We start from the raw sequence: 14,556 nt of genomic DNA, 5'->3' as shown, positions 1-14,556 counted from the left end.
ATTATTATTTATGCTGACGATAAGAAGGAGTTAAGCATTTTTTTCTTGCCGCAAGGATTACTACGCCGCCCCTTCCGAGCGAACAAACAAAGAAAAGAAACTTCAATAAAACCTATAAAAAGTCTGCATATTTCCAAAATGTGTAATTTCAATACAAAATGGATGATGTACGAATATGTTGTGACATCGCAACAAATATAAGCGACGACGAAAAAAAAACATCAAAGCATTGACACTTTTTGTTTGTGGCTGGGCTGTTTTGTATTGTAAATGAGTTCGGAATTTGGTTGGTAGAATGAAAAACAACCCTTCTCAAATATTACAACTAAACAACAACTATGGTAATGACACGACACTGCACAGTTGTCGCAATCACAAAGTTTTTGGCCAAAATTATTTTTTTGAAGTTTCATATTTTTATAATTTTTTTGCGCGGAATAATAAAAAACACTTCAAACCATCCGAAAATAATTGGTTTTTCTAAATACCGCTCGTTGGTGTAATGCTAAAGTTGAAAATTTTTTGTATAAAAAATAGAACAGACTGTGTGCTGTAAAATATATACTTTTTGGTGTGCTGTGTGGTCGAATGGGTATACGAAATTCAGACCAAAGTTATTATGAATCTGGAAGCTGATAATAAGTGCTTTCATAATATATAAAGAAAGAACGAAGAAAGTTGTAATATCTGGGTAGGGAGATAAAAGTTTGTGTGTATATTGAAAATTATTTTTTACAAATATTTTTGAAATCTTCTTAAACTTTAGAAAAAATGTAAAAATATCGTCTCCTCCAAAAAATTTTTGGAAGCTGGCAGGGGTATGTACTATCATATTCAGATGAAATATTTTGCCTTATTTTGCCTTTTTTAGAAAAAATGTATTTTTCTACTTTAAGTTGAGTGAAATTTTTTATAAATTGATGTTTTTATTGTATATAGTATTGAACTGAAAATGTGGGATAAAGACAAAGTTTCATCCGATTTTTCTTAAAATTGATATTTAAGGTTTTAATAGTATAAAAAACATTTCTGCAACATTTTTTGAAAATTGGCCCACACTGTGACATAGCCGTACCGTCCGATTTAAGATATTTTAAAGATTTTAGCGATATTATTTAACCGATTCGGCTCTAACTTTGCATTTTGACTTCATGGTTCCACTAATGATGGTAACACATCCCGTCGTGCTTTTGGTAGTTACCAGAAGTTTGCTCAAATTATCGGAATTAAAGAAGAGCTTGTTTACCGCCTTCATATAATTCTTGTATGTTTAACATGTCAATTTACCCTTGATTTGGACAAATTTGAAAAATACTGTTTCGAAACAGCTAAATATATTCAGGGCCATTATCCTTGGGTAGCGATGACACCAACAGTGCACAAGGTCTTGATTCATTCTAAGCAAATAATGCAGAATGTTGTGTTGCCAGTTGGATGTTTTGGAGAGGATGCTGCTGAATGCAGAAACAAAATATATAAAAATGACAGATTATTACACGCTAGAAACAGTAGTCGTGTCAATAATCTCACAGACGTATTTAATAGAGCATTGGATACATCTGATCCACTTATATCATCTATACGCCTAAACGCCCGCTTACAAGAAAAAGAGCGGTTAAACCTGCCATCTGAAGTAATCGAATTGTTAGTTTGTGAACTAAACGATGAATTACGGCCCGCGAATGATACTGATTGTGATGAAACCACAGATGAAGAATTCGAAGAAGAATATGGCGATGAAAATATAGTTCTGGAAAACGAAATATCTACATATATTCAATAATTAATTAATTTAAAACTTAATAGAGTTCTTTTATTTTCTTTACTTAATAGTATAAAACAACCTTCTTAAGCCTGTTTTAAGTCATACTTTTATAAAAAGAGTAAATTTTGAAATATGTTTACCGCATTTTATTTTGTTTTACAACTCATGTTTGTACTAAAACATCACATTTTGTACCCTAACATTTTGTATGCCTTTGCATATCTAAAAAACTAATAAATAGTACTATATTGTACCTTATGATTGCAGAAACGCGTTTTAACGGATTTGCAATAAATATTAATATTATTATAATAAATATTAATCTATTTATAAACGAAAAGTATACATTATGTTGTATTAAATAATTTTGGCCAAAAAAATTTGAATTGGGACAACTGTGCACTGGTGTGGTAACAACAAAAAACATACAAATATTATACACGACATGAGCCCCTGTGGCGTTGACAAAGGCATGTCATCTAAAAATGAAACGAAACGAAATTTAATTAAATTCGCAAAACGTTTTCCATTCAAAAATTTCAACATCATCAATCTTTATGAAAAAAAAAAACAAGAGAAGGGAAATCATTTTGAGCCTTTGACGAACAATTTTATATGAAACATGTTATTGTGTATTGAATACGAACTTTCAGCAGTTTTAAACGTTTAAATAAAAACAATCGACATGCAAAATGTTACTACACACTAAGGGTTATCTTCCTACCACAGTCTCCGTCAACAGACCAATCCATTTCATAACCCAATAGAAGCAATTTTTCTTCGAGAAATGTTCTGTAGAAGCCCCTTTTCTTCAGAACATTCTTCCAGGATGGGTCTATAGAAGCATCTTTTTTTCAGAACTTCTTTCAGAATATCGTCTATAGAAGCACCATTTTTACAGAACTTTCTTTCAGAAAGGGTCAATAGAAGCACCCTTTTTCAGAACTTTCTTTCAAAAAGGGTCTATAGAAGCACCCTTTCTTCCAGAAAGGGTCTATAGAAGCACCCTTTCTTCCAGAAAGGATCTATAGAAGCACCCTTTCTTCCAGAAAGGGTCTATAGAAGCACCCTTTCTTCCAGAAAGGGTCTATAGAAGCACCCTTTCTTCCAGAAAGGGTCTATAGAAGCACCCTTTCTTCCAGAAAGGATCTATAGAAGCACCATTTCTTCCAGAAAGGGTCTATAGAAGCATCCTTTCTTCCAGAAAGGGTCTATAGAAGCACCCTTTCTTCCAGAAAGGGTCTATAGAAGCAACCTTTCTTCCAGAAAGGGTCTATAGGAGCACCCTTTCTTCCAGAAAGGGTCTATAGAAGCATGCTTTCTTCCAAAAAGGGTCTATAGAAGCACCCTTTCTTCCAGAAAGGGTCTATAGAAGCACCCTTTCTTCCAGAAAGGGTCTATAGAAGCACCCTTTCTTCCAGAAAGGGTCTATAGAAGAACCCCTTTCTTCCAGAAAGGGTCTATAGAAGCACCCTTTCTTCCAGAAAGGTTCTATAGAAGCAACCTTTCTTCCAGAAATGTTCTATAGAAGCACCCTTTTTTCCAGAAATGTTCTATAGAAGCACCCTTTCTTCCAGAAATGTTCTATAGAAGCACTTTTTCTTCCAGAAATGTTCTATAGAAGCACCCTTTCTTCCAGAAATGTTCTATAGAAGCACCCTTTCTTCCAGAAATGTTCTATAGAAGCACCCTTTCTTCCAGAAATGTTCTATAGAAGCACCCTTTCTTCCAGAAATGTTCTATAGAAGCACCCTTTCTTCTAGAAAGGGTCTATAGAAGCACCCTTTATCCATAAAGGGTCTATAAAAGCACCCTTTCTGCTAGAAAGGGTCTATAGAAGCACCCTTTCTTCTAGAAAGGGTCTATAGAAGCACCCTTTCTTCTAGAAAGGGTCTATAGAAGCACCCTTTCTTCTAGAAAGGGTCTATAGAAGCACCCTTTCTTCTAGAAAGGGTCTATAGAATCCCCCTTTTTTCCAGAAAGGGTATATAGAAGCACCCTTTCTTCCAGAAAGGGTCTATAGAAGAACCCCTTTCTTCCAGAAAGGGTCTATAGAAGCACCCTTTCTTCCAGAAAGGTTCTATAGAAGCAACCTTTCTTCCAGAAATGTTCTATAGAAGCACCCTTTCTTCCAGAAATGTTCTATAGAAGCACCCTTTCTTCCAGAAATGTTCTATAGAAGCACCCTTTCTTCCAGAAATGTTCTATAGAAGCACCCTTTCTTCCAGAAATGTTCTATAGAAGCACCCTTTCTTCCAGAAATGTTCTATAGAAGCACCCTTTCTTCCAGAAATGTTCTATAGAAGCACCCTTTCTTCCAGAAATGTTCTATAGAAGCACCCTTTCTTCTAGAAAGGGTCTATAGAAGCACCCTTTCTTCCATAAAGGGTCTATAAAAGCACCCTTTCTGCTAGAAAGGGTCTATAGAAGCACCCTTTCTTCTAGAAAGGGTCTATAGAAGCACCCTTTCTTCTAGAAAGGGTCTATAGAAGCACCCTTTCTTCTAGAAAGGGTCTATAGAATCCCCCTTTTTTCCAGAAAGGGTATATAGAAGCCCCCTTTCTTCCAGAAAGGGTCTATAGAAGCCCCCTTTCTTCCAGGAAGGGTCTATAGAAGCACCCTTTCTTCCAGGAAGGGTCTATAGAAGCACCCTTTCTTCCAGGAAGGGTCTATAGAAGCACCCTTTCTTCCAGGAAGGGTCTATAGAAGCACCCTTTCTTCCAGGAAGGGTCTATAGAAGCAGCCTTTCTTTCAGAAAGGGTCTACAGAAGCACCCTTTCTTCCAGAAAGGGTCTATAGAAGCAGCCTTTTTTCCAGAAAGGGTCTATAGAAGCACCCTTTCTTCTAGAAAGGGTCTATAGAAGCACCCTTTCTTCTAGAAAGGGTCTATAGAAGCACCCTTTCTTCTAGAAAGGGTCTATAGAAGCACCCTTTCTTCTAGAAAGGGTCTATAGAAGCACCCTTTCTTCTAGAAAGGGTCTATAGAAGCACCCTTTCTTCCAGAAAGGGTCTATAGAAGCACCCTTTCTTCCATAAAGGGTCTATAGAAGCACCCTTTCTTCTAGAAAGGGTCTATAGAAGCAACCTTTCTTCCAGAAATGTTCTATAGAAGCACCTTTTCTTGCAGAAAGGGTCTATAGAAGCCCCCTTTCTTCCAGAAAGGGTCTATAGAAGCCCCCTTTCTTCCAGAAAGGGTCTATAGAAGCCCCCTTTCTTCCAGAAAGGGTCTATAGAAGCACCCTTTCTTCCAGGAAGGGTCTATAGAAGCACCCTTTCTTCCAGGAAGGATCTATAGAAGCACCCTTTCTTCCAGGAAGGGTCTATAGAAGCACCCTTTCTTCCAGGAAGGGTCTATAGAAGCACCCTTTCTTCCAGGAAGGGTCTATAGAAGCAGCCTTTCTTTCAGAAAGGGTCTACAGAAGCACCCTTTCTTCCAGAAAGGGTCTATAGAAGCACCCTTTTTTCCAGAAAGGGTCTATAGAAGCACCCTTTCTTCTAGAAAGGGTCTATAGAAGCACCCTTTCTTCTAGAAAGGGTCTATAGAAGCACCCTTTCTTCCAGAAAGGGTCTATAGAAGCACCCTTTCTTCCATAAAGGGTCTATAGAAGCACCCTTTCTTCTAGAAAGGGTCTATAGAAGCACCCTTTCTTCCAGAAATGTTCTATAGAAGCACCCTTTCTTCCAGAAATGTTCTATAGAAGCAACCTTTCTTCCAGAAATGTTCTATAGAAGCACCCTTTCTTCCAGAAATGTTCTATAGAAGCACCCTTTCTTCCAGAAATGTTCTATAGAAGCAACCTATCTTCCAGAAATGTTCTATAGAAGCACCTTTTCTTTCAGAAAGAGTCTATAAAAGCTCCCTTTCTTCCAGAGAGTGTTTATAGAAGCGCCCTTACTTCCAGAAAGGGTCTATACACTCCACGTCAGTAGAATAGAACACCTAAATTTTTGTTAATGTTAGCCTATTTATCCCAAAACGAATGAATCTGCGTTTTTAATCTTGTGGGGATTTAAAGTCTATGATGTTCCGTATCAAACACAGAAAAAATTATTTTTCTAGCTCTTCGCGAAATGATTTTCTGATCAATTTTCCGATATTACTATGAAAAATAGGCATTTATTTTTGGTCATCAGGATAGAACAGTCATTTTATTTTCGCGAATTTTTGAGATATTAACGCCGAATTTTCTTTCAGTCGATAAAGAAAGGCTTTCTAATTATTTTTCACCAAAGAAGACCTATAAAAAATTCCGCGAACAGCGAAATAACAGCGTAAAGGGATTTAAAATGACAGATAATTGAAACATCTCGGAATATCAATAGGAGTCGCGCAGTAATGTCATATTTCTGCACAATAAGATAGAATATGACACAGACAACCTCCACGGATACAATCGAGTGCATTGGATGCTGATAATATGGAATATTTTCAAGATAATTATGAAAAACTTCAAAATCTTTATATATATAAAAATGGTGTAAAAAATGTATAGTAATTCATAAAATGAGAACGGCTAGGCCGATTTCTGTAAAATTTTTTGTCAGTTATGCGCATTTTCGAGGAGAAGGTCTTTACGGAAGAAAATTTTGGAAAATCCCTCTGGAAAAGTCGGAAAATTGGAAAAATCGAAAATTGAGTTTTTGTATGAAATTTTATTCCTTAATAGCGAGACGAAGTTCGCCGGGTCCGCTAGTTTCTTATAAAAATCTAGATGTTTTCTTCAATAAAATGATTTTTCCGCGAACAAGTCCGTCGTTTAAAGGTTTGGAAATATGCTCCAGATTTAGAGGAAGATAATCTGATATGAAAACAACCGCTATTTTATTACACTGAGAGAAATTTAAGTACTTTTTGAAAGCAACATACGAAACCTAAAACCTCAATTTCCATGACTGTGTTTTCCCGCGAAAACGGGGCTTTTACATATGCGAATTCAGTTAAAAAACCACTAAATCGTAAAATCCGGTATGGAGAGCATAACCTAGTCCATTTATATTGTAACATAACACTGTTGAGAACAATCGCGGACACCGAAATAAGAACACATATAAAATTCAAAGTCCAAAAGTTGTGTTCAATTTGAACAAGTGCTAAAATTTCCCTCAGTGTATTAAAATAGCGGTTGTTTTCATATCAGATTATCTTCCTCTAAACCTGGAGCATATTTCCAAACCTTTAAACGGCGATCTTGTTCGCGGAAAAATCATTTTATTGAAGAAAACATCTAGATTTTTATAAGAAATTTTGAAGTTTTTCATAATTATCTTGAAAATATTCCATATTATCAGCATCCAATGCACTCGATTGTATCCGTGGAGGTTGTCTGTGTCATATTCTATCTTATTGTGCAGAAATATGACATTACTGCGCGACTCCTATTGATATTCCGAGATGTTTCAATTATCTGTCATTTTAAATCCCTTTACGCTGTTATTTCGGTGTTCGCGGAATTATTTATAGGTCTTCTTTGGTGAAAAATAATTAGAAAGCCTTTCTTTATCGACTGAAAGAAAATTAGGCGTTAATATCTCAAAAATTCGCGAAAATAAAATGACTGTTCTATCCTGATGACCAAAAATAAATGCCTATTTTTCATAGTAATATCGGAAAATTGATCAGAAAATCATTTCGCGAAGAGCTAGAAACATAATTTTTTCTGTGTTTGATACGGAACATCATAGACTTTAAATCCCCACAAGATTAAAAACGCAGATTCATTCGTTTTGGGATAAATAGGCTAACATTAACAAAAATGTAGGTGTTCTATTCAACTGACGTGGAGTGTATAAGCAGCCTTTTTTTCAGAAAGGGTCTCTAAAACCACTTTTTCTTCCAGAAAGGGTCTATAGAAGCACCCTTACCTCCACAAAGGGTCCATAGAAGCACCATTACCTCCAGAAAGGGTCCATAGAAGCACACATAAGGTTCTGACAAGGACTGCAACAGGGTGCCTCCTCTCCTCATGACACGAAGAAGACGAAGACGAAGATTTTAGGTGTACATCAACACAACAAGATATTCTCGAGTACTTGTTTGGGTGTTGCCGCCGTGAGCTTTCCTACCATGATCTAGTAAACAGACTTCCCCCATCCAGGCACGTCAGGAGAGAACAACATAATCTGGAGAGAGAGAGAGAAAGGTCCAAAGGCACAAGCGAAAACCTCTTGATGTCTGAAGCATTCACTCTTATGCAGTTGCACAGGCAGTACCAAAGGTGCAGTGTGAATGCCGTAATTGAAGACCACAGCAGAAGAATGCAATCGGACATGTCAAATACGAGTGATTTTAGCCCAGTTATGATCCGGACTCTCAATTCGTATTGGGCTCGAATTGATGACACAATATCCAACGCATGTACCCACCCACTCAGCTGCGTCCTGATTTTTTATGAAAGCAATCTGTCCAGGTCGCAAATTGTTTAAATCCGCACAGAGATGTACCAGAACATATTTGCGTCTCTACAACAACACTCTTCTAAAGATTTGTATACCCTCAGCTTTTAGGCTAACGAGGGTACATACACTTTGGCACGATCAATAATTTGCCTCATCGAAATAATGGTTTTAGACCCCAGTATGTTCGGATAAAATTCGTTTGAGACAATTTGGAGTCGATTTAGCTGCCGGTGCGCACGATAACTCTGGAACGGATCAACCGATTCGAACCAAAGTTTGCACTTGGCCCAAACTTTGTGTACGTTCGAATATGGTAGAGCTGACAAACTATAGATAGTCCGACTATTGTTTCGATTGCTGTCATAAAACAAAAGTTACGACGGCCACCGAAAAAAGTTATTTGTATTATCTGTCACGAATTATTTAAAACATAATTTCTTCTGATTCCGATAAAAACAAAGCTTTACGAAAATGATCTAAGCGATAGTCCGACTATCGATAGTTTGCCTGCTCTAGAAGACAAAATTCAGAAAAAAGTGATGTTTAAGAGCTCCTCTGGGCTCGTTTTGAATTTTTCAGCAGGTTGTCCACAGCTGACTGATAATTTGTTCCTTCTTTGAAATTGCTCCATATAATAAGTTATTCTACAAAATTATTTTTGATTTTTATGTTAATTTTAAAGTATAAAATCCAAAACTATAAGTATACAATTAATATGAGAGCAATTCACAATTATAAATACTTTTGCCACTTTAACAATTTTTTAAAGTAAAGTAACAGACCAATTAATTGCCTCATCGCAACCATTTTCCCCCATTTTTAAATAAGCGAATTAAATATTATATTAAATTCAAAGCATACTTTAAGGATTAAAGTTCATATAAAATTAATACACATAAATTGCTATAATGTTCACATTCACATTAGTCATATAAACGAACATATAAACATACACATAAATACAAACAAAAAAACAACAACATTTTCGACCATCATAAAATATGTAGGTGGTTGGGGGGTTGGATCGTTTATACTTACGTGGTATAATGCCTTGTTCCACAAGTTGTGAGTGGGGTCGTCTCACCATCAATTTCACTTTCAGTGCTGCAACGAATTAAGGAAAAAAGAAGAAGAAAAAGAAGAAGATGAAATAAAAATTTAATGAGTTTATTTTGCTAGTGTGGAAAAACATGGGCAAAATTATAATTGATGCGCACACTTGAGGACCTCACAATTCTCATTCTCATCGTTCGCGCGGTAATTTAATTTCATTTTAACTGTCATTTGTTTAGCAGAGATAATTTTATTTTACTTTTTGTGTGGCAAGTTTGGTTTTGGTTTTTAGAAACCAAACATCACACAATGTCATATACAATTTTTACTACTAAGCGTGTTAGTAGTTAATATAATTGTTGAAGATTTTCATACCGAAGTTTTACCACAGGTATAAAAGTATCAGCCGGCTTTGCCGACAGAGATATACCCTCAGCCTGAGTAAATTGAGGCTTTCATCTACGGCTAACCAACCGAAATTCTTTTCCCCAAAAATTATGTGTTTAAGGGTGTTTTCGAATTTCGTGGCCTTTTTTGAAAATCAATGAACGCAAACAGACGAAACGATTCCCGTACTATTCGCACAAAGTCACAAACGTTTCATATTTTCTGAATATAGTTCGGCTATGATGTTCCGGATTGTACCATTCACGAACGAAACAAAATGAATCGTTTGCAAACGTTTGTTGGGCGAAATAATCAATGACACATTCAGACACACATTTAATTGTTTAACAACGGTGTTTACACTATCTATCAATGCCATACGACCCGAAATAAAAACACTCCATATCTACCCACACAGACAATGTGGAGACGTAATTTCATTGTGTTTTTTGCTGGAGTGGACGCAAAAAGTAAATGGCGTAAGGAAAATCCCCAATATTGCACACATTAGCGACTGTATAACTATGGAAAATTTCAAGTCATATGACATTGAAAGCTAGTGTAAACACCGCTTAAGCTAACATCAACAAACATGCTTGGAACATAGACAGTTGAGAATTTTTCGTTTTGTTCGAACTCACGAATGTAAACAAAACGAAACTAAACAGCGAGTTATGTTTTGTAGTTCTTTTTATTCTAAAAATTTTGAACGGTTCGGTATCTATGGACCAGATTCGGAGAAAAAAGTATAAAAATCGAATATTTTCTAAAGTTTTTTGCTATTTTGACCTTTAAGAACAATTCGTAGTGGGCTCTGATGTTCCACAAAGTTGTATACTGATATATTCCCTACATTATTGTGGTTGAATGTTTTCTTGAATTTTGAATGGTTTAATATCTATGGAGCAGAAACCGAAAAAAGAAAATAAAAATTGCATTTGTTTTGCTATTTTGACCTTTAAGAACCATTTCTACAGGGTTTGTATGTTCTAGAAAGTTGTTTATTGAGATCTAAGGTACATTTTTGTAGTTGGTTGTTTTATTAAATTTTGATCGGTTTGATATCTGTAGGCCAAAATCTGTGAAAAAATTATAACAGAAACTTGACCTTAACGATTTTGACCTTGAAGATAAGGTTGAATGGATTTTATGTCTTAACAATTATTATTCTTTAAGATGAGAGCTACAACTTTGCCTCCACGAGTAAACGAAAATTCTTAGCTGTTTAGAAGATATGAGCCTGACAAAATGGTCCTTTTTGACATCAAGGCCTCAGGTCTTTGGGGGCCCATAACCGCAAAATTCGAAGTAACAGGGAAAAACGCCGAGACACGTGTCTTCTTATTTTTCGTCTTCCATTACGCTGCGGTGTCAGAATGTGGTTAATTTTCCATGACACAAAAAATTACACACAGTGTTATCGTATCAATCAGTCATTTTAGTTGATCACAGTTGGATTTTAAGAGCTTTTGGAATGTCAGTGACCATGGACTTGCACACGAAAGCATTATATTGTTGTAATAAGAATCACCACAAGGACTACCTTCAATGAAAATTTCGAAACAATCCTCGAACAGCCCTTAAGCGAACATTTGTACCCGGAAGGTAGTCGAGGGTCTGATATATACTTCTTGGAACTTGATGTGACTTTGAAAACCATTTTACAAATTTCGATCATCGGTTATTGTTGTTGTAGCAGCTAAACTATGCTCGTTCGCATATCTTTTCAATTAGCTGGTTCTTCTGTGTCTAGATTCAACAATTCGGCAACGACCATAAAGAATCAACAGACAGCAGGGCATTTGTTTGGTATCGTACTATTTATTCGAGCTCAATACTTTGGGACTTGCCTGATAGGCTCGTTGATCTAGAGGTCCTGACGTGCCTGAGTATGAGAAGTATGCTCACACGATTGTGGCTGGGATGGTCATGGCGATAGCACCAAAGGATGGACTGCATCGATAACAGGAAGTTCTCCAAGCAGTGGTGATATCTCCGGAACTGTTTAACCTCTACCTCTCCCGTATTGCACCCTCTCCAGACATTGACATTCTTTGATGTCAATTTTGAAGGGCTGAACTCCTCTTTGACTGACATTACCACCATGCGAGGAATATGCAAATATCTGTCATTCGGTTCATCAAATTGACGGCGGAGTTGATCTCTGAGCTGAATGTCATGGTCGATGATGGCAGAATTCCGACCACTAACCACCTCAAGATTATCAATGCATGTCACAGCTATCTGCGACTTGCTGAGTCCCTAGCTAGCTATGAGAAGTTTGCCCACACGTTTGTGGCTGGGATGATCATGGCAATAACACCTAAGAAGGCACTGCATAGATAACATATTTTTGTTCTGATGCACCGGTAAAGTCTTCGTCTCTTCATGAAGATGGACCAATGGTGTCGTGAGGAGGCACCCTGTTGCTGGGCTCAAGTCGGCATTCTGGCAGGTTTGAATATTCTTCCACTGCGTAGCGCTAACACTTGCAAACCATACTGGCACCGCATAGCGTACTTCAGATCTTGTCGCAAATGACTGTGGCTTGCGCGGACGACTTAAACATGCTGTCAAACGTGACACCCAATATCGTGGGATAGTTAGTGGTCGGAATCAGGACACCATCGACAAATATGTTCAGGGAGAGCCTTATTCCAGGTGAAGAACTGTGAGGCAGTAGATTTAACAGCGTATACTGTACTTAGTCCTATCACACATGTCACTGATGGTAGGCACCACAAGTGCTGCTTGGCCAGTGATTTGGGCGACCTTGTGCCTACTTCAGATCTTGTCGCAAATAACTGTGCGTCTGGTGGGTGCATAACTTTGAGAAAAGTAGATGTTTTTTACCACTCCGGAGATATCAACCCGCTTTGGGGAATTCCTTGTTTCACTCTACGGGCCTTATACTTCTTATTACTGAATTCCACAAACGACTAGCGTCCGCGACTATTCGAGTTTAGTCATCGAATGATATGTGGTACTATGGATTGTACGGAATTCAATGATGATGTTGGGCAACTGGAAAATTTCTTCTCACCATGCAGAGAAGTAGTGCCTCGAGAATCTTTTTATACTGGCGACAGGAGAAACATCGGCTTGTACGATTAACCTCAAAATTCCAGGCTTCTGGTGCAATATGCGAACACTTGTCAAATACTCTACTTCCGGCTCAAACACTCTACTCCCCGTCAAAATTCCAGGCTTCTGGTGCAATATGCGAACACTTGTCAAATACTCTACTTCCGGCTCATTCAGTTGCATATACACTACCATTGAGACTCTGTGTGAGGCCCAACGATTTGGATGATTTCGCGTTTGGGATGAGACCTGCAACATCGCAAATTGTGGTAGTAGCTCATAGACAGAGAGGGCCCTAATACGGAGAACAGGGTTCCTATATGAGATGCTCTATAAATTGTCGTCTAAGACAACACGCGCACCTCTTTCGATCTAGCACTGCCACACCGTTGAAAGTATCAGTCGTTCTATCGCCCTTCTTTCCCGAATTGGGATTCCCTTGCCCACAATTTACTTTATCTTAACCAATGCTTCAGGTGGCCTAGCCACTTTTTCCGCTTATTGTTGACTGCAAGAATAAGTTCTTTAACTCTTGGGTCTTGAGTGTTCGTACTACGAAGCAAATCACGTTCATTTGCTAGTCCCGTTGCCTGTGCTGCGAATTTTGATCTGATTTAGGGCATTCGACCCGCAGGTATGTAGTGTGGGGCTGCAGCAGTCGAAATTATCTCAGCTTCCCGAGGACCTGAGGGTATGGACTGCTCCCTGAAGAATTGTTTGGTAAATTCTCTTAACCCTTGCCAATCGGCTTTTTCATAGTTCAGAGAGGTACGGCGGTCAGAGGTTATAAAGATGGTCTGAGCCAAGGAAATTACAGGTTGCCAGGACACGTCATTTATCAGAACGGATGCCACAATGGTGATGTCTGGTGTGCTCCTCTTATCCTTGTAGTAGCGACTTCATCTGCCGTAAAAAATGTGGAGCTCTCAATTTGCAATAGGAAGGAATGCCAAAGCTCATGATGAACATTGAAGTACTTTAACACCAGACGGTTATTGTCCTAACGAACTAAAATAAAAAATTCTGTGTTTGTTTTGTACTGCTCGTTGATCTTTTTAATTGGTTGCGGAAGGTGTTTTAGATCATTTGGCTTATTATCTCAGAAAGTATGGAGTTGCCCTCGAAAAAATCAAAACGATCCTAGACATGTTCTTAAAACTCACTTTTCTTAAAAATGTTGTAAAAAGGCAAAATTAGTATTAATTTTTTAAATCGAACTTTATGATATATAATGCATGTGAAAAAGGAAAGCCAACCAAACTATTTCTATTCGTGGACCCATTTGTTCCACGACAATGGCGCCCAACGTGGGGCCAGGCACAAAGACAAATAGCCAAAAAGCAAAAATTTGCCAATAATGCATTCGGCCATCTGGTGTTTCATTGAGGAACTGTTTTGTTCCACGATAAGGTTATTTATTTAATGGCGCCCAATGAGGGGCCAGGCACAAATCAAAGAGTATACTTAAAGAACAAAATATGTACAATGATTATTTTTCATCAACAAATCTATCCTTTAAGCCAGTTTTTGTTTTCTATATGGCGTCTCGTACCTCTATTCGTGACTCCGCCGTACCAAAACTTGTTCATTACAGGCCCAAGTTTTGATACAAACAGTATTGAAATAACTTTAATAGTATTTTCAACGCAATTGATTTAATAATAGCCCTCTCAAAACTATTTTCATTCTCGAACAATTTTCATTGGCAAACGATAATGGCGCCCAACGTGGGGCAAGGCACAAAGACAAATAGCAAAGAACAAAGAAGGCCCATTGATGCTTATGGCCATCTGGTGAGGGTCGCATAATGCTGTTTCATCAACGTATTTATTTGAAACTTTTGCCTTTTTATGCGATAATTTTTAGTGTTA

General features: G+C 37.6%; 1 protein-coding gene across 5 annotated transcripts in view; it reads right to left on the bottom strand.

Moving 5' to 3' along the window:
- The window catches only part of Mrtf (Myocardin-related transcription factor), a 347,118-nt gene that overhangs the window by 21,049 nt on the left and 311,513 nt on the right, over positions 1-14,556 (bottom strand). For all 5 annotated transcript variants that reach the window (XM_073984937.1, XM_073984936.1, XM_073984935.1 and 2 more), the window contains one exon: positions 9,200-9,265. In XM_073984937.1, coding sequence (XP_073841038.1) covers positions 9,200-9,265 — 66 coding nt within the window. The remainder of the gene's footprint in view (positions 1-9,199; positions 9,266-14,556) is intronic.

Source organism: Musca autumnalis, unplaced genomic scaffold (assembly GCF_047663935.1).
Source record: "Musca autumnalis isolate F117 unplaced genomic scaffold, ASM4766393v1 scaffold_4, whole genome shotgun sequence".
In the NCBI taxonomy this organism is placed as follows: Eukaryota; Metazoa; Arthropoda; class Insecta; order Diptera; family Muscidae; genus Musca; species Musca autumnalis.
Note: the sequence above shows the minus strand (reverse complement) of the source record. Positions and strands in the feature narration are given on the sequence as shown.